Raw genomic sequence first — 18,080 nt, forward strand, 5'->3', positions numbered from 1 at the left:
ATTTTGAAACAGGCTGTAATTGGGCAACTTTTCAACAGGCTTTGGCTCACTCACTGCTAAAGCTACTCTCAAAATTCTGTCTACAGACAGGTATCCACAGACACACACCTCCCCTGCCCCAAACCAGCAAAAAATCCCCAACATCACCAGTATTATAACTGCAGTGACAGCAGACTCCAGTGTTTTACGCATGACTAGCTTTTATTGGTAGCAAAATTTTGGGCATCCGTATGTGCTGTTAGCAAGCAGTAAGAGTTTGCAGAACATCCTCCCTCACCGTCCCAGAACCACAGAAACGGAATCTGAAGAAAACAAAAATATACAAATGCCTTGAGTTGTCAAGATTTGTTGAGATTATACAAGTGGATTTACTTTAAAATAAGTCAATCTGATTTGTCATTTGACACAGCTGAACATTACATACTTTGAGCTCCTAAGTTTGAAATATTACTGCTGGGGAAAGTATTGATGGATTGCATTCATTCTGGTTGACTGCCTGCCTGCCTTTCCTTTTACAGTTTCTTTTTTTTTTTTTTCCCCCCCAGATTTTGTGCTACCATCACTATGTAGATGATCACAACTACTGGAGCAAAATGCATGAGTCAATAGAAGAGTGACTCGCTATTTACAGAAATGACGCTTCATCAGCAATGTGCTTTGTGCATAGGCACTACACCTGGACTTAGGAGCTCTGCTGAAAGGTAACGCTGCTGGGCTGTGATCATTGCGGTTTGCTCAAAACGGGTTCCATCTCCCATGTTCTCTTTTAAGTGATGGTATTTTAACTATGAATTTGTATATGGGTCTAAAACACATACTATACCTCCTCTTCTAGATACCCAATCATGAGGTGGATGAAATAACATAACTGATCAACTTATGAGTAGAATTGGATCAGTAAATCATACTTCTGTAAGGCAAGCATTCAAGCCATATTCCATGAAGTCTACAGAAATCAGTTTTAGCCTATTTCCTTTGACTTTAGATTTAGCCTTTTAAGCGCAGCTTCTAAGTATTAGCCTTGCTCATTGGAAGGGTAGGCTTATTGTATTTTTCTCTTCTGAAGCCTGTAAATATTTTAAGTTTTTCTTTGAAGCTATTTAAGGCAAGGGTTGAAGTAGTTAATTGAACTATGGATGAACAGTGTCTTGAAAGGAAGGAAATAAAAGTTTTCTTTGAGAGTCTTTGAATGCTTTAAATAGCTTTTCTTGTGAAAATGCTTTAACCCCATATATAATTCTGTCTGCTGTCTTCCCAAGTAGCTTTCAAAATTTTCACAATGGATATACTTACTCTTTTCCATTTTCTCCAGATTGTACTGTAATAGTTGCAGCTCCTAGTTTAGGAAAAGTTGGATTTAACCAATTGTTGTTCCAAAGAAATTTAACCTTTGTAACTGTTCCAATGTTAACTTCTGCATCAATGAAGCTTGTGTAAGTGTTGTCTGGTTGAAGGGTCCCCCTGTGAAAAATAACATTTTATGGATATGAGGCTTGCTGGAATTTAATATTAATTACCAGTCCTGTCAACTGATTTGCTATAGTAGCAAGTGTGTAGAAAATGGTAACAACATTATTGCCAATTTTTCAATGTAAATCATCCCAAATCAGTGTTTGTCAGAAGGAAAGGCAGGTAGACCTGATGTGCTGCACTCACACCTCACAAGAAGACCCAGTTACAGGACAATCCCTGTGGAGAAGGTAGAGCTTGCTCCCAGTTGCTTATGTAGGCAGGTTTTTTTGCACATAAATTAATTCTTCATTTAATGTTAATTAATTTATATGATACAGATGTTGGATTTGTTTGGGATGGCCAAAAGGATTATCCACCAGCTGCTCAGCTTGGCTCACTAGCAGAGATTCCCACACTTGCAGTGCCATGGCTGAGTCAAATGTGCATCTGCTCTTGGGTCACCACAGCTTATAGTCTGGCTACTTATTTCATGTCGCATCAATATAGCAAAGTGTAAATGGCAGCAGTTTGAGACTGGTAATGGCTTCAGCTATTACATTTCACTGAATATGAACCAATGCTTCTCTGATCATCTCCTTTGTCCCCTCTCATCCCCATGCTCTGAAGGTGAAGGGCTACTTAAATTTAACCCTCCTGTATGAAGTCAGGAGACATTTGAATGTGTGATGCCTTTATCACTGCAGAACTGTTATTGTAGACGTGACCTGAGAGATACAGGAGAGGAAAAGAAAAAAAGCAGAGAACCCAACAGAACCACCCAGAAGAAACCTCAGAAAGACAGGATTTTTATTCCTTCCCCTAGCTTTGCACTCTCTCATTCTTCTGCCTGCAGAGGAGGATGTTTATTCTCCTCCATATTAAAAGGCTTATGGCAATGAAAGTAATGAGAGGCAGGACAAAAATCCCTTTGCGTTTTTCCTTCTTTGTCGGATCCACAGTGGTGCCTGGTAGGTGAGAGCAAGATTTGCTGGAGAATAAAAAGTTCACTTTCAGCAATTAAATTGACACAGGCTCTGCAAATAGCAGCTAGAGAGTGCTGGAGCGTACTCGGTACTGGCAGGCTGATCCCAGGTGAATGCACAGATGCCTGCAAAGGGGGATCAACTCATAGCAAACACCTGCTGCCAAGTGTGAAGATGTGAAGTCCTACTTGGGAAAGTGGAAGTGACTTTGCTTTCAGTAAACCAAAACCAAAAAATAAAACCCACATCAAAATGCCTTCTCCATATTTTTCATCATTTCAGATATTTTAGTTGAAACAAAGACAAAAAATGCAAATAAACAAAACCACGAGGCAAGCAAGCAGCTTCAGTGTAAGCAAACAAAGTTGTGAGCCACAAAAAGTAGTAGTAAATCATGAGGTAGCTTTAGCACCAACATTTTACAAGCCTATGACAGAAAAAGAGATCAGAATTCTGCTAGTGCAGGTCCAGCTAGACCTTGGTGGTACAGCAAATAAGTGACACAAAATCCTAACATTTTAAAATCCTACATTCTAGATGTCTGCCTTCAAATCCAGTGTGAGTTGTCACTGCATTTACATCAGGGAGCTGCATCTGCAGGTAGAATGTGATCTGTAAAACAGGACCAATTTAAACCCAAACACTAATTGAAAATATTAATTAAACATTCTAGAATTGAAGTTTCTTTTCTATTGAATTTTGAACTTACTCGAAGATCTGATGCTGCCTTGTGTTCCCACCGCTTCCATACAGGGCAAGATTTACATATCCTTTAACTTTACTGTTTCCAGAGAGGGTCACAGTCACTTTGTACCTCCAAACTACACAGAAGAAATACAGTAAGTTGGATTGTACCCAGGGAGAAACTGTCTCCAAAATATCAAGTGTTGTTTTTTTGGTCTGTACAGTGTGTTTGAAAGCAAAAGAAGGTTATCACTGCCTTTGACTTTCAGCTCAAGGTTACATCGCAGGCTGGCTGGGCTGAAAGGGGTTAACACAATGAATGCTCTCTCTCACACCTGAACCTTGGTGCTCCCTGCTCTTCCTTGGGTTATAACCATGCAAAACAAATACAAAACATCAGTGAGTCTGATCTGTCATTATGCCTTAATGAGATCAACCTAAGAAATGGGTAGACATTTGTTACTTTCTGCGAGGAAAAAAAAAAATCTAATCCATAACATGTTAAACACAATATAGAGCTCAGCATTTTGACCACAAACTTTTTCATATACAGTGAAGTTGGAAAGAAGGTGGTGTCAGAAATAAATACTGATATATATCAGAATATAAGCAGTGTAAAAGGAGTATAAAAAAATGTTGAAGCTCAAGGAAAATATTTTTTGGGGGTGGGAACTTTCATTTAGCACACAGTTTGGAAAAGCAGCTCTTCTGATTCTGGTTTACAACGGCAAAGGAAGAAGCATGTTGTGAGAGCTGACATTTAGAATAACCAGGGTTGTAAAGGAGGTCATCTGGTCCATCCACTTCTCAAAACAGGACCAGCTGTTTATTTGTTTATCAAATGGAGTTTTGAACATCTCCAGACATGGATATTTCCCAGCTTCTCTGGGCCCCTCTTCCTGCATTTAACCGCTGTCATTGTGCCAGTAATTTTCATACTAATTTTCATACTATTTAATAAGAAATTACCTTGCTGCAACTCCTTTCTCCTTGCACCTTGTAGTGAAGCCCACTAAACATCTCAGTGACCTCCACTAGACTCTATAGTTTGTCAACATCTTTCTTGTACTTGAGGGCCCAAAACTGGACAGTAGTGTTGGAGCAAAAGAGGAAAAGGCATGAAGGGCTGAAGAGCCATTGCACTGCTATGAGATCTGTTAAAATTAATTGTAAAACAGGAAAATAAAAAGGTTTGTTTACAAGGAGTAGGTAGCAATGGAAGCAATTGAAACTCACGAGCAAAATCCTTGGCCTCTCCAGTATTCAGGTAAAGTTTCACGAAATTATTTTTAATTTTCCCTTTAAATTTATCTGCAAAGTGACCCATATTTGGGCATCCCTCTTGTGGGCATGGGAAACAGTTTTCCTAGTGAAAACAAATATATCATTAATAAAATTATCCAGCTAGCCAAGAAAAGAAAAATTAGTCATAGAACTTATTTTTAATGCATCCACCTAACTGGTGCTGTATCACAGCAACAACAAAGTTCAAGTAATCATTTCTGTGACTTGAGAAGAATCACATAAGCTAGCCAACTTTCTCAAAGGCTCTGATTTTTCTGGGCTCAATGTATTTTCTCATGCCATTTAGCTCAATTCAGCCACATCAGTGACATTCCTGAGTAGCCTTGAGCTGGAGCAGGGAGGAGGATGTGTCCTTCCCAGCAGCTGATGAGAAAGAATGATGTCTCCTTATGCCTTCAAGTTGGGTAAAGAAAGGCTTTGTCTTGAAAACAAAGCTCATTTCTGTCCTGAAAGCAGGTTTTTACTATGGTGACAGAAGCAGGTAGTCACCTTTTCCCAAAGTGATCTGAGAAGTGTGATCTCTGTCACTTGCCCAGAAGGTATAAAGGTCAATCTGAGCCCTACAGATGTTGATACCTCTGTCCATACTGCCTGTAGGATATGAAGAGCCCATTACCTCCCTGCTACTCGCAGGCTGTAGTTCCCTGTCTCCCAGTCTGGGAGAGTGAAGGGCTTCCTCACCTAGTCCATAAACCATTGTGCTCTGTCCCTGAGGCCATCTTAAGCCACCAAAGTACTTTGACCATGGATTGACCCCATCAGGCCATGACATATTATTTTACTTTTGCTATTTTGAAAAAAAAAAAAAATTAAGCTATGTTTGAAAGCTCACCTGCTACAGTACGGGATTCCACTCATTGCTGTCGGATAAATACATTTGATGATTACGGGGACAGGCTTTCCTCCTCACCTCTTCCCCAGTGTGATACAGCAGAGCAGGCCTGGGGAAGCCACAGCAGCTCCACTTGTACCTCAGGGCTGTCATATCAGCACAGAACCAGGGACGTCCCTGTTTTGTGGTTGCCTTTTCCTACTTTGACTCACATCAGCTGCCTAAGCTATAATACTTTAGCATGTCTGACACTTCTCTTACACGTGCACTCGTTGGGTGCAAGCTAGCAGAAATGAATTGAGTTTCAGATGTATAGATAAGAGCTACTATTTTTGGCGTGGTCCATCCTGAGGCTCTGAGAAATACTTACTGTTTCAAAAACATCATATGAAGCACAGGCATAGCCTAGAAATCCATCAGGGTAGATAATGCTGTCAGAGTAATACTTGTAACTCCGCAAATGATTGCAAGCCACAAAGTCCCGAGTTCCTGTGAAAAGATGCTCCCAGGTTAGTTCTTTGCTTTCTGTTACCATTCAAGGAAAGATACTGGCACAGCCCTTGCCATGTCATTGAGACGTATCGTTCCCCCTCAAAAGCCTCATCACCGTTCTTGGAGTATCAAACATAAGGTTTGAAGCTTGCTTTTTGCAATGAATTGATGCTCTAAGGAACATCACTGCCTCAACAGGTATAAAACGCAAACTTGAAATGCTTTGTGGAGACCGGCTGTGCAGCTCAGCTCAGCCCCTGCCCTCCTCTCCCCTCACAAACACTTATTCGAGTAATCTGACCGAGCTTCACAATAGAAATGAGAACTACATGAAGCAGGTCTTTTGTAGGCAACAGTTTCATTACCATAACAAAAGAAAACCGAATCAAAAGTATTCAACAGTGAACTTCCTAGGGCAATGCTGATTTGCTCCAGCTGAGGACTTCAAAACAAAATTATTATTATTATTATTTCAGGGGTGCTTAAGGAAGGGAGCCTCTTAAAATTAAAATAATGAATATATTATTTTCCTTTTGTTGCCTTTATTTTCCTGGCTTTAAGTTAAAAAGAAGATCACATACAACACAGTTATTTCTTTGTGCTTTAATTCTCCATTATTGATAACAAGTTTACTCTGGGGGGAAAAAAAAAAAAGAAGAAAAAGGAATGCCTCCAGCTGCATTGAATAAGACCTGGAGTAAAAGGAGTATCACAAATAAGTTCATGGATTCCCAGAGTTTAAGGTGTTTGCAGCAATATAAAAAAGAGCTTGGATGATATACTGAAAAATCTCTGCAGCAAAATCTTGGTTTGTTTTTTTAATGTTATGTGCAATTTAACTTTATTAAGATACATAGAAATTTTCTAATACTTAGAGCTTTTATTAGAACCATGTAAAACAACAAAGAACAGTGTATTTTTAGTCAGCTATGTGCCAATCTTTTTTTAGCTGACTAAAAATAGATGCAATTACATTGCTTTAATGCAACCCAGATTGTAATAGGTACTTAAAAAAAATAAATTAATTGCTCTATCTCAGCAGAATTGCAGCTGAAGATCCCCTAACAGAAGTAGCTGTGAGCATCGTTGCCCTACTCCACCCAGCACTGCTGCTGGGCAACTGAGCAGAAACGAAGTGTGTTGTTGCAGACCCTTCAAAAGTTTTGGCACAGTTTCAGTAACTTTTGTTTCTGATATTAGATACTTTAGAGGAGGCATATTCTTCCAGAGGTAAACACTTTGTCTTGTTTGTTTTCAAATAAGCTCTGGAAAATGGTGTATTTTGAGCATATTGACAGTTTCACTACACTCTGCAGCTGCCATTGTGGTGGACACACCAAAAGCTAATGCAGAACACCTGAATTAAGAAAAGTTAAGCAGTTAGGTTGTGAGGGGTGACCTTCCCCTGAATTTATAATGTAATCAACACACTTACCTTCCCAGATGCCATCGATATCTACAATCTGTGAAACAGGGTTCTTCCCACACCCTGGCATTTGCTCTCCTCCATTTGGATAAAAGTCAAGATGTCCTATAGCTGTGCTCATGCCAAAACCTGAAATATTTAAAGTAGGGGTAAGCACATTTTTAAATGAATATTGCTTCATATCTACAACTGCTGGCTTGAAGTTTGTCTGTGCTTGGTATTTTAGGATATGAGCTGTTAGTGACTAGTGCGGTGTATTTGTTCTGTGTCTATGCATCACCCAGCACAACTGAGTCTTGCTGAATGATTTTGATATTTAAGTGGCACAGGGCATAAGTAATTTAGTATTTATGCAGTAAGGCTGAATACTCACCTAAATAAGGGATTGTGGGAGCTGAATCTGTGTGGATAACATCAACAAACTCTGCATCAGATTTATCCAGTCTGACTTCAACTGGAGTGCCTTGAAAATAAGGTTGAGCAGGGTCTAGTCCTGAAAGAAAAAGATTAGCTCTTTATGTATAGATAAAGAGATATAGAAGTATCATTTTACATAACATTATGATTGTATATAATGAATATCACGTATATATAGTCACCTATGGTTCCTTAGATATAAGTAGTATAAGCATTAATAAAATAATGATCTGTGCTCTCTCTTACCAAATAGCTTTCCTTGCAGGAAGGAGGAAGGATTACCTATGCGAAGCCCATGAAATTTTACTGATTTACATCAATATTGAATCCCAACACTTGGATGTAACTTTTATTTTTTTTAATGGAACTTCTCTTTATTGATGTTGCTCAAATTGAGGTTGCTATGCCTGTATCCCGTGTAATGATCTATGCGCATGGTTTCTAGAGTACCTTGTTTGAGAGTACTCAAACAGGAATTGATGCTGGTAGCATCCCATGTGCTTGGAGGCATTGAAACCAGCCTGCCTACTTCTGGCTCCAGTCAGATTTTGGAAAAACATCTAGCTTTGAAGTGATGATCTTTGCTTTTGATCCTAGCAGAAAACATAATTCATTTGTTTCCCAAATTGCTGCAAGTAATTTCAGGATCTTGTAAAGTCTTGCAAATTACCCATTTTTTGCTACTTTATGCTTGCATCTCTTGTTGTCCCTGGGCAGCAGATTTGGTTTTGCTTTTAGACTGAATTTTGTAGACTATTAGTCTAAGGTTCACCAAGCCTGAAATCCCTGAGGAAAAGTAAAAATTGAAAAGGGCTGTGTTAATAATATCCAAAACTGTCTCTGTGTATGAAAGGTCACTCTGCTTAACGCACAGTGCCATTGGCACTGCCCGCGTGATGAATAAGGAGATCAAGCCTGTACCTTTAAACTCTGGAGGTGCTGAACATGTTAAAAAATTGCTCAAGAATGTAAACTGCAGGGTGAGTTACCTGTATTTTCAGAAAGGAGTGGTTTGATCCCAAGTTTAGCTGATACGACCTCTTTTCAGTTTTGTTCTCTGGGAGAGTATTGGAGGTTTTAAAATACTCAAAATGGCATATCTGCTTTGTGAGGTCTCTGGAATGACTTTTTTAGAAATGAATTGACATTGCAATAAATATGCCTATTTGATTGCCATTTGCTTTTTTTAAAGAGCCAGTTAAACAATTTGAGAAAGATGAGGGCAATCCCTTGAAGAACAGTGCGGGGATATGGCAAATGGTTATGTGGCGGCTGTGTTACTGATGCCCCTGCTGTGGGCAGAGGGCTGAGACAGCCTGCGCTTTCATGGAGCTTCGCTTTGCCTCTCGGCTGTACACATTTTCATCATTTAAGTGTTGCAAAATGGTTCCTTCAGGAGTCATTTGCTCTCAGCTGGTGTGGGTAGAGAGCAGATTACAAGCCAAAGGACACTGAAAACTGAGAACTTGCCATTGGATCAGAGGGAAAATGAAAATGCTTCTGGCCAGCAGTCACAGAGCCTTGATCTGTTATATCTTGTGAGACACAGACACTATTTATTGGACCAGTGGAGGATGTCTACAGCCTGCATATTCAGGGTGACATGAGGATAGCTATAAAACAAACCAGAACCAAAAAATGCCTGCTCTGAAAAAATTGAACAGGATAACCTGGCTCAGCAATAGAGAGGCTTCCTCACTTTCCCAGAGCATAGGGTGTGTAACTCTCAACAGGGAAAGACGACAGAGCAATTCAGTGCTGGCCAGGCAAAAACTGAATCAGTACAGCTGACCAAAAGTGAAGAAAACGACATCGTATTCCTTAAAAATGTCTAAACTCAGAAATGTGAGAGCGCTTAAAAGGGACTGGCTGTTACTTAGGAATATAGTGAAAATGGGGGGGCTCTTTCTGATCAGTCAGCTCTGACATTATCTGGAAAGTAGGAGTGAGCTCCTGCAGCTACAACTAATACAAGAGCTGTATAAACATAAAACCTGTGATCTCCCTCAGGAGAAGTGAAGGATTCAGTTGAAATCTGACTGTCTCTTTAAGTGCAGTTTTTTTAGTCTCCTTGAATCTGGAGAGGTGATGCAATAGTATGTGACTTGATTTTTGCTGCCAAGGAAATAACGGAGATGTAATGTATCAACAGTTAAGGGAAAAAATAAAACTTGAGAAAGTTTGCTGGAAATAATAATAAAAAAACCCCAACAAAACCAAAGCAGAATTTAATTACTGTTAATGTACTCTACTAGGTGAAAAGTTTATCATAGCAAAGCAAGGTGACAATGGATGATATATCAGGAAGGTTAGCCTACTGCTTCTGAAATGTCAGGTTTAATCCACCCTTTTCTGGAAAATGACATTTGTTAGCAAAACTACAGTACAAAATAACTAACTGCTCACTGTTCTGCTGCTTCTAGCATGCTTTGGAGGGACCTGCAAGCGGTGGGTGATGTTTTGCATCAGGTGTGCTGCTATATAACAGGCCAGGTTAATGAAGATGAAAATGGCAGGAGAAAAGCTGCTATGACAAGGAAGGTAGAGGTTACTCTCCCGGTCTGTTTTACTACATTAGTGTTGGACAAATCATTATGAAAAACAATCACGGCAGCTAAAGCTGATTCTGGTGATACATTAGTTATTGTGAGTTTGTTTTTAGCAGAGACAATGGAATATCGTTATGTTACAGCATCACTCCTGTCCTGCTCCAAACCAACGCTGGTCTGGGCAGTAACACTGCTAGGATGAAGCATGAGAAAGCAAGCTCTGTATGGATTGCCACAGCCTTTAATGTGTATCAGCAAGTCAACTGAGGTATTGCAGGGGGCCTTCTGGCTGTGTGGAGCCTTTCCCTTGCTGTGTAAACACAAGCACCCAAAATAATCACCGCACTGACTGTTTTCCCACGCTTACCAGGGCACCGCTCCTCGGTGTGCTGTGAGAAGAGGCTGCGGTCTGTAATGTCCAAATTACCCTGGACTAAACTACAGCCCACAGTCAGATACAATCGTAAAAGAAAACGAACAGCAACATTTTGTTAAGCAGTGGTGTCTTTAGTATGAGCTGTGACTGAAGTCTCTTACCAGTTATTCTTCCAATCCCCGGCTGCCTCCTGCCAGCCTCGCCTGCCACGTGTGCTCCAAGGCTGTGGCCAATTATGTGAACGTCGGCTGGAGAGTATCCATGTTTTTCCTGAGAAAACAGCAATATAAAAAATTACTACATCTGTTTTCATCAGCAACAGGGAAGAGTAAAAAGGGACTATAAATTTACTTTCAATTTGACTACAGACTCAGGAGCTCCTATAGGATTTCAGCATCTGTTTGCCAGTTTAGGTACTTATGTCTGATACATAGATATTTCAAAACTCCTTATTCAGGTGCTGCCCTCATTTAGAAGCTGTTAAAGCTCTAGACAGCTCTGTCAACAGAATCCTGAGAGGCTCTGTAATCATTTTATGTCCTGGACTCATTAAGATTCACAGGATACTTCTCTGGCTTGAAAGATTCAGCCAGGCAGGAGCTCTTAGTTACACCGCTCAGGCAACACGTGCAGCTGGAGCAGGACGTGAGAGGAGAGATGCCTTTGGCCTTTTGGGACAGTAATTCAGTAGCTGCAATGCAGATGTAGAGCGTGAGACATGGGTCAGAGCGCTCCTTGATCCAGCGTACTATCTATTTAAGTAACTTATACCTCTTTTATGGGAAATGTGTGTTGAAAGCACTTAGATTATAAGAAGGCTTCAGACGAAGCATTGCTTCCCATGGGAAGCTGGCTAAGAGACGTGGCACCTTCTCTAGAGGTAGGCACTGTGCGCAAGGGCTGTCCCCTGGGGCAGCTGTGTGGGTCCTGTTTGTCCCAGGAGCTGCTGCTCACTGGAGAGCAGTTGTCCTCCAGCTGCTGGCTGCCAGCTGGTTTTCTGGTCTTCTTAGGAGCCTTTTGGTAGGCTTTGTCTCTGTGAAAAGGCAGTTTGCTGTGTCTGTTATCTCTGTATATTTAAAACTACACACCACTTCACAGCTGTTAACATCTATGGAATAACTGTTTGGCTATACTATGGGCATGTCTTGTAGAACTTTATATCTCTAAGCTGGCTAACCCTGTTGTTGCGACATGGTTTTCTAACTTAAAAAAAAAAAAAAAAAAGTCCGTTTTCAGCACAACTTCTAAAATGATCACTGCATAGAAGAAAATGTTTTCTGTGGGCTACATTCACATTCATGAAAGTTCCTGAATCTTCTTTCTTTCAAATCAGCATTATAGCTATAGCTTTATAACCAGAAAGTTCTTACCTTAAGAACATTTACGAAATAAGCTATTTCAGCACCCACAACACGGACGTTGTTTGATGCCTGGGTGTACTGACATCTCGCGCCTTTTTTCCAATCTACACAGATGCAATTCACATCTTCCACAGTAAGCATCCTCTGTTTTGTAAAACAAAAGTAAAAACTAAAGAGCCCCACAGTAAATACAATCTGTAATTGGTTAATGTTCCTTTTTACAGCTCAACTCATAAATGTTGCAGGTATTTTAGAACATTTTAAGAACCAAAATCTTAGCATATCTGTGTGCTCATACAATGCTGAAATAAGGACACAATACTGGCCTAGGGTGGTATGCTGCAGTCATGGCCACACTGTCATTCCAAATACCCATAGCAGTATTTTTTTTGCAGAAGGGAAAACAATATAGTGATATGTTTAATTTCAATCAGACTTTGTGTGTAACGCTAAGTAAGAGGTCTACTCATGTACTGATTCACTTAAGTGATTTAAAAGTACTTTTAAAATTCAAATTCAATTAGAATTATACTTTTGATGATGATAATCAAGAGTGTTTTTCTGACAGAGATTTGTAAGAAAGAGAGCGTCTGTGTTTTTATAAGAGGATGCATAAATTGCTGGTGTCACTGAATATTCATGTCAGATTTATGGCTTTATTTGGGAATATGTAAATATAGGCAGATACTTTATTGTCTGCCACAGAATATGAAGCTTTGCTTTTCTCTTCTGAGATGGATTGTTTGGCTAAGTGTATTTTGCTTTAGCAGCTTTGGTATATTCTTTTTTGCTTTATGTTCAGACATTATAAAGCATCCAAAACAAGTTACAACTGACAAAGGACAAAAAAGACAATAGAATTGTCTGTGGCTATGTTAGAAATGTAAAAATAAATGTGCAGATAGAATTATTTCTTAATGGGAAGGAAAGTAAATAATAGATAAACATAGGAGAGCTGATGTATTCACAGTCCCATTTGCTCCACTCTTTACTGGAAAGATTTACTGAGACCATTTTTTTTTAAAATAAATTGAAGCATTGTGATAAAATATAGGCCACCGTAATAGAGAAAGAATTTAAAGATTTATCTTGTGCCTCTACATCCTGGTGAAAATTGATCAAAAGGATTTAAGGGACTAGCTGAAGCAAAATGTGAGCTATCTTGTTGATTGTGAGGTTCTAGAAAAAAATCTCTATTTTAACAGTGGAAAATGGGAGACTCTGAATTATTAAAACATCAATCTGCTCCTGATATTTTGAACAAATTGTTAACTAACAAATCCACCAATCATTCTTCAATGTTCATGAAGTGATAATCAAGATAGATTTTTTTTTTTTTTTTCCAATGAGAAACTGTCAAATAAACTTATTTTCTTTGACCAAGTATCAAAGAGAAGCAGGTAACAGTGATGCAATAGATGTGAAATACCTTGATTTAGTGGACTTTCACATTGTTTCTCATACGTAAAATAGGACTATAGAATTTCAATAAAATTCTAGTTGTATGACTAGTTGAAAAACCTTATCCTAAAAATGTCGCATGCCATCAGCTGGTATTTTGCTCTGTGCTGTATGACTAGTAGCTTTCATTAGCTGCAGCTGCAATAGAAAGCATGTTTATAGGATTTGATAAGACCACAAGCTGAAATTGCAACTTTGTATGGGGATAGGATTAGGAAATGCCTTGGGGAATTAGCACAAAAATCAATAAAGCAGAGTGCTTCGCTTCGTTCACTGTTAATAGCAAGTCCTAGATTGAGTCCTTTGCTCAAATGCTCGCCCTGAGGTCCCTTCAGGATGTACATTTCTACAGAGTTATTGCTTCTGTTAATGGTCAGCCCGTGTCCGCAGCCTCCCACACTCACGTGGCAGCCCATACCTTTGTGATGGACTTTCCACATCTAGAAACCTGTCTCTTGTCTGGAGAAATATGATGCAATGCTGATGAGTCTGCAGTTATTTCTGGAATTGCTCTAGTTCCTAAGCAGTTTCTTGCTGCAGGGTTTGTGTTGTTTTTCCCAAGAAAAAGGACACTTATTGAGCCAAATCCTGTTGTCACTTGCTTCGCTAAAGAGAAGAATTTGAATGCATTTAACCTCATGCTTTTCCTCAAGGTGCAGAGCTACATATTTAAGTTGCTAACAATTTGAAAATGTGGCCTTTTTTTCCCTTCTTATCACTACAAGTACTATGATAGAAATTGGTTAGAAATAGAGAAAACAGACAACTTGTAGGAATGTGTTTATAAATGCAAACTAAGGAACTTCACAGGGACAGGATTTCCCTTTGGTACCTACCTTGCACATGTCTGACAGCCAGTTTTCTTCTCCATTATCTATAAATCCATGTACGATAAATCTGGTTATCCTACTTGTGTTAAAATTTGAATAGTCAATTGTTGAGGCATCAATTGCAGAGATCTCCTGTTGGAGACAGTAAATTAATAAACATTTAAATCTGCTTTCTGTAAATAGTTTATCAAAATTAGAAAGACCTGAACTATGCTCATCTGTACAGGTGTTTAAATGTTATGCAATGTTAAATTCCTCTGCAAGTGTTCACATGAGTATGGCTTAATGTCTATATCTCCATTCAAAGCAAGCTTTGACACATATCTTAGAGCAGCCAAGACTTTACTTTTAATGTATTTTCATCTTATCTGTGGAAAAAAATTTCCCAATGATTTTAAAAATGCAGTTTCCCAGTACTTCTCAGTGGCCGTACAGAAACCACGGGGCAGTGCTGCTTTGTGGGGGCCGGAGGGGAAGAGTTCTGCCCCATGTTCTCTCTGCAAGAGACCATGCCAAGGAGCTGGAAAAGGTTGTCTCTTGAATAAAGTGGAGGTTTGGCCATTTCTAACACTTTTCAGGAAGGCAGCTGGAGTCTGCTTTTTGGTTGTGTATGTGTGGTTTGTTTTTTTTTTTTTTATTTACTCTTTTTTACGTGTGATTTACTAATGTTTAAGCTGCAATAGTTCTTACTTGAAAGCTAGTAGGATTTTCTCTTGTGTACAGGTTGAAGTGAATGTCTATCTTTTTTGGATCCCAGGGTAACTTATGGATGGGTCTTTCCGTAGTCCCAGACCATGGTATATCATCTGAGAAACATCCAAGCCTTTCATAGCAAACTTCTTTGCCTGTAGCACACAAATCAGATCAATAATATGTGAATGAGTAAAGAAGTGGAGCAGGCTAGTCATAACTCTTAGCATCTCTTCTCTGGAGGTCCCTTGGTTTCTTGAAAAACCTACAGTTTACAGAAAGCAAAGACCAACAGTTGCCCTCTCTCAGATCTTCAAAGGCTACAGTTTGCCCCAAGGAAAGAAGCCACTCTATTGCTCATCAACAAAGCATTCAGTGGAATTTCTCCATGCGTATCCTGTACCATACCTTGGATATCTTTCCCCAGCTCTGGTTTGCCCAAGGCAAACTGATGAGTTTCTCCTAATACCAAGCGAAGATATTGAGAAAACACAAGTAATAACTTGAGACAGTGCTGAACAGCTGACTACACTGTACATGAGAAGTCTTATACAAGCCAGTGGCTTCTGCTGAATATAAAGCTGTACCCTCATTAGATTGCCTCTGCCCCCTGTCCTCTGTCCCTGGCTTTTTCTCCATTTCCATCACTAAAGAAGACTACAACTTTTCCTAGGTTTGATAAAGCAATAGCTTTGCTCTGAAATAGAAAATGCCAGCATTTCTTGCATGTTCCTAGGGTGGTATTTCCAGACTGGAGAAGACGACAAGACAACATGCAGACACACTCATCTCACCATTCTTGTATAAGAAAGTAAACCATGTAACCTCAATCAGTAAGTTTGAAGGCACCATAGTGTAGAATATATTTCACAAAGCATAGCAGCATAGAAAGGCTATATAAATACTAACCCAATGTGCTTACCTTCTGCTGTGCTGAGCAGAAATAGTGCAAGTATCCAAATTCCAAGCATCTAGAACAGTAGAAAAAGAAGCAGCTAGGATTTGCTAACTCGCTTGATGAGCAAGCACACTTAGCTTTCTGGTGCTGAATTTTGTCAAGGTGAAAGGGATGCCGTGTCTGTCTTCTCTGCAATGTATACCTATGACCTGCATATGTGAGACCTATGAGTCAGCTTTATGTTTGCTTGCTCCACTAGAGGTTGCGGGGCTCTTAAATGTGCTAAAGCACAGCTTAAATCCAGAGTGACTTTTGTCCTGTTGAGGCTACGCTTCTAATCAGATGTATAGTAGCTACTTTAGAAGTAGCATAAGGATGCCTATATGAGCTGCCGTTCCCCTTTATACTGCTGTGTCTTGGAAAGCCATATACCTGACAAGGTAAAAAAAAACCAAACCCAAAACTGAACTACTTACAATGCAGCCTTGAAGCTCCATGCACTAATGTGCAAGCTTTGCATGTACTTTTTATAGTCTGCTTTACCCTTGGAAATGTTCCCAGAAAGATAGGAACATTTATTTCAGATTATAGTTTATAGCTAATATGGAAAACAACTTTAATAGTTGATTCTCTGAAAAGTCCGAAATCCATGGACATAGATTACTTGAATTGGTGTGCTGGAGCCCAGAATAGGAATTGAGCTCCAAAGGTAGGGTAATTCCCAGGCAGAAACACATCTGGAGTGGCACATTAAAGACAGTTCTGTGGATCTGTGTAGCAGTGCATTTAGGTGCTTGTCTTGGCTGGGAAGATTTTTGGGTTTTGTGTTGTGTAGTTGGGATGTAGAGGGTCTACTGGGGGAGATAGTAGGGAAGTACTATCATCTTTAAGTACCCTCCCTTGCCCTGCATCAAGTGACTTTGGATGTGGAATGCTCCTGTGCTTCTGGGTCTTTTGTGCCCATTTCCTAACATCAGCTCACTTTGGTGAAGTCTTATCCCTTTAGAAAACCTCTTCATGGGCCTAGTATGGTTTTTTTTCATAGTGAAGGAGTCTGACCTTCTCCTGGTGTCCCTTTCGTTTCCTTGTTGAAATAAGTAGATGTAGAAGGACAGTCATCTACCCCTTTGGATCCTTTCTATGCTACCCATGTAACCCAAGTTTTGAGAAGGCCCTTCTCTGAGTGATGAACTGAGAGCAAACATACTGGACATATTTATAAATAATGTACAAAATTCCCCCAGATGTTGTGACATGGCTGCTTTGTGTAGTGATGTTGCAGAGCTCAGTAGGTTGTTCTGCTAGGGACATCAAATAAAATGTGAAAAACAGCCTGTGCAAATAAACAGGACTAGGAACCTCTTGGTCCTGTTTGTTTCTAGGAGAAGGTGTAAGTGAACTGAAGGGAAATGTGAGACCTCAGCTAACTCTTCAGCTGGAAAGCTTTAACAGCTTTGCTATGCTTGTTGGCTGTGGCAGCTTATCTTTGCAGAGCTGACCTTCCCTAATCTCCACCTCTGGGAATGATCAAATGGGTACCACCTGTGTGTACAGGTATTATACTGCTGTCATCCATCTTAGTGGGGTTTATTTCTTTAAGTAGTAGTGGTTTTCAATTTTTCTAAGATATCACTTTTGATGCTAGTTTAGAGTTCTGTGCTCCTGTCCTTAATTGAACTAACATTTTAGTTTGTAAATATGTTCCTATCAGCGATACAGGAGAACTGGAACATGCCCTAGTACACTGATAAGTTTTAATGCTTGTTCAAAATGAGGGGGGAACAGTCTTTCCCATTTAAGAGCTGGTGGAAAAGATTTGAGTTAGGATTTTATCATAGCTATTCAACACAGTAATAACACTGAGTGAACTGAATAACTAGACAATTCTTTAGACCATGGCCAGAGGGCTTTCAGCTGCTTGCTTCTGCTTTGGGAAGGAGGGGTATAGCTGGGATGGATGTCCCTCAGTACGATGCAGGCTGGTCTCTGTGCCTGGAGGAGCTGTTCTGGTCCTTCTGGCCTCACAGTCAGGGGCCGTTGGAAGACAGATGACTTTTGAGAAAGAAAATGATAAATAAAGGCCCAGCTATATTTCTGCAGTCCTGAAGAAGCTGTAGTCTGGAATAGAAAGCAGGCAGAGGAGAGGACTGGAATTCTGGCACTGCAGGATGCCATGGCTCTCTCCTGGGACACGGCGCAGTGCTTCCCGGCATTGCTCACGCTTCCCTTGCCACCTGTCAAGTCCCCAGGGGACCTGCAGTACATGGGACTGCAGGTATCTCTTGGCTGAACCTCAGATTTGTCTTTAATTATGCTTTTAGTTT

General features: G+C 39.9%; 1 protein-coding gene across 1 annotated transcript; it reads right to left on the reverse strand.

The window, feature by feature from the left end:
- Nucleotides 1-182: 182 nt before the first annotated feature.
- On the reverse strand, nt 183-16,339 carry LOC104644097 (inactive pancreatic lipase-related protein 1). The gene is made up of 13 exons (XM_010313613.2): nt 16,233-16,339; nt 15,781-15,829; nt 14,859-15,013; nt 14,175-14,300; nt 11,887-12,021; nt 10,678-10,786; nt 7,548-7,667; nt 7,184-7,303; nt 5,627-5,745; nt 4,356-4,485; nt 3,145-3,256; nt 1,294-1,461; nt 183-302 (listed from the first exon to the last, which is right to left on the reverse strand). The coding sequence occupies exons 1-13, from the start codon at nt 16,251-16,253 to the stop codon at nt 239-241; spliced, it is 1,428 nt and encodes a 475-aa protein (XP_010311915.2). The 5' UTR covers nt 16,254-16,339; the 3' UTR covers nt 183-238.
- Between the last annotated feature and the right edge of the window lie 1,741 nt (nt 16,340-18,080).

Source organism: Balearica regulorum, chromosome 7, assembly GCF_011004875.1.
Source record: "Balearica regulorum gibbericeps isolate bBalReg1 chromosome 7, bBalReg1.pri, whole genome shotgun sequence".
NCBI classification, from domain to species: Eukaryota; Metazoa; Chordata; class Aves; order Gruiformes; family Gruidae; genus Balearica; species Balearica regulorum.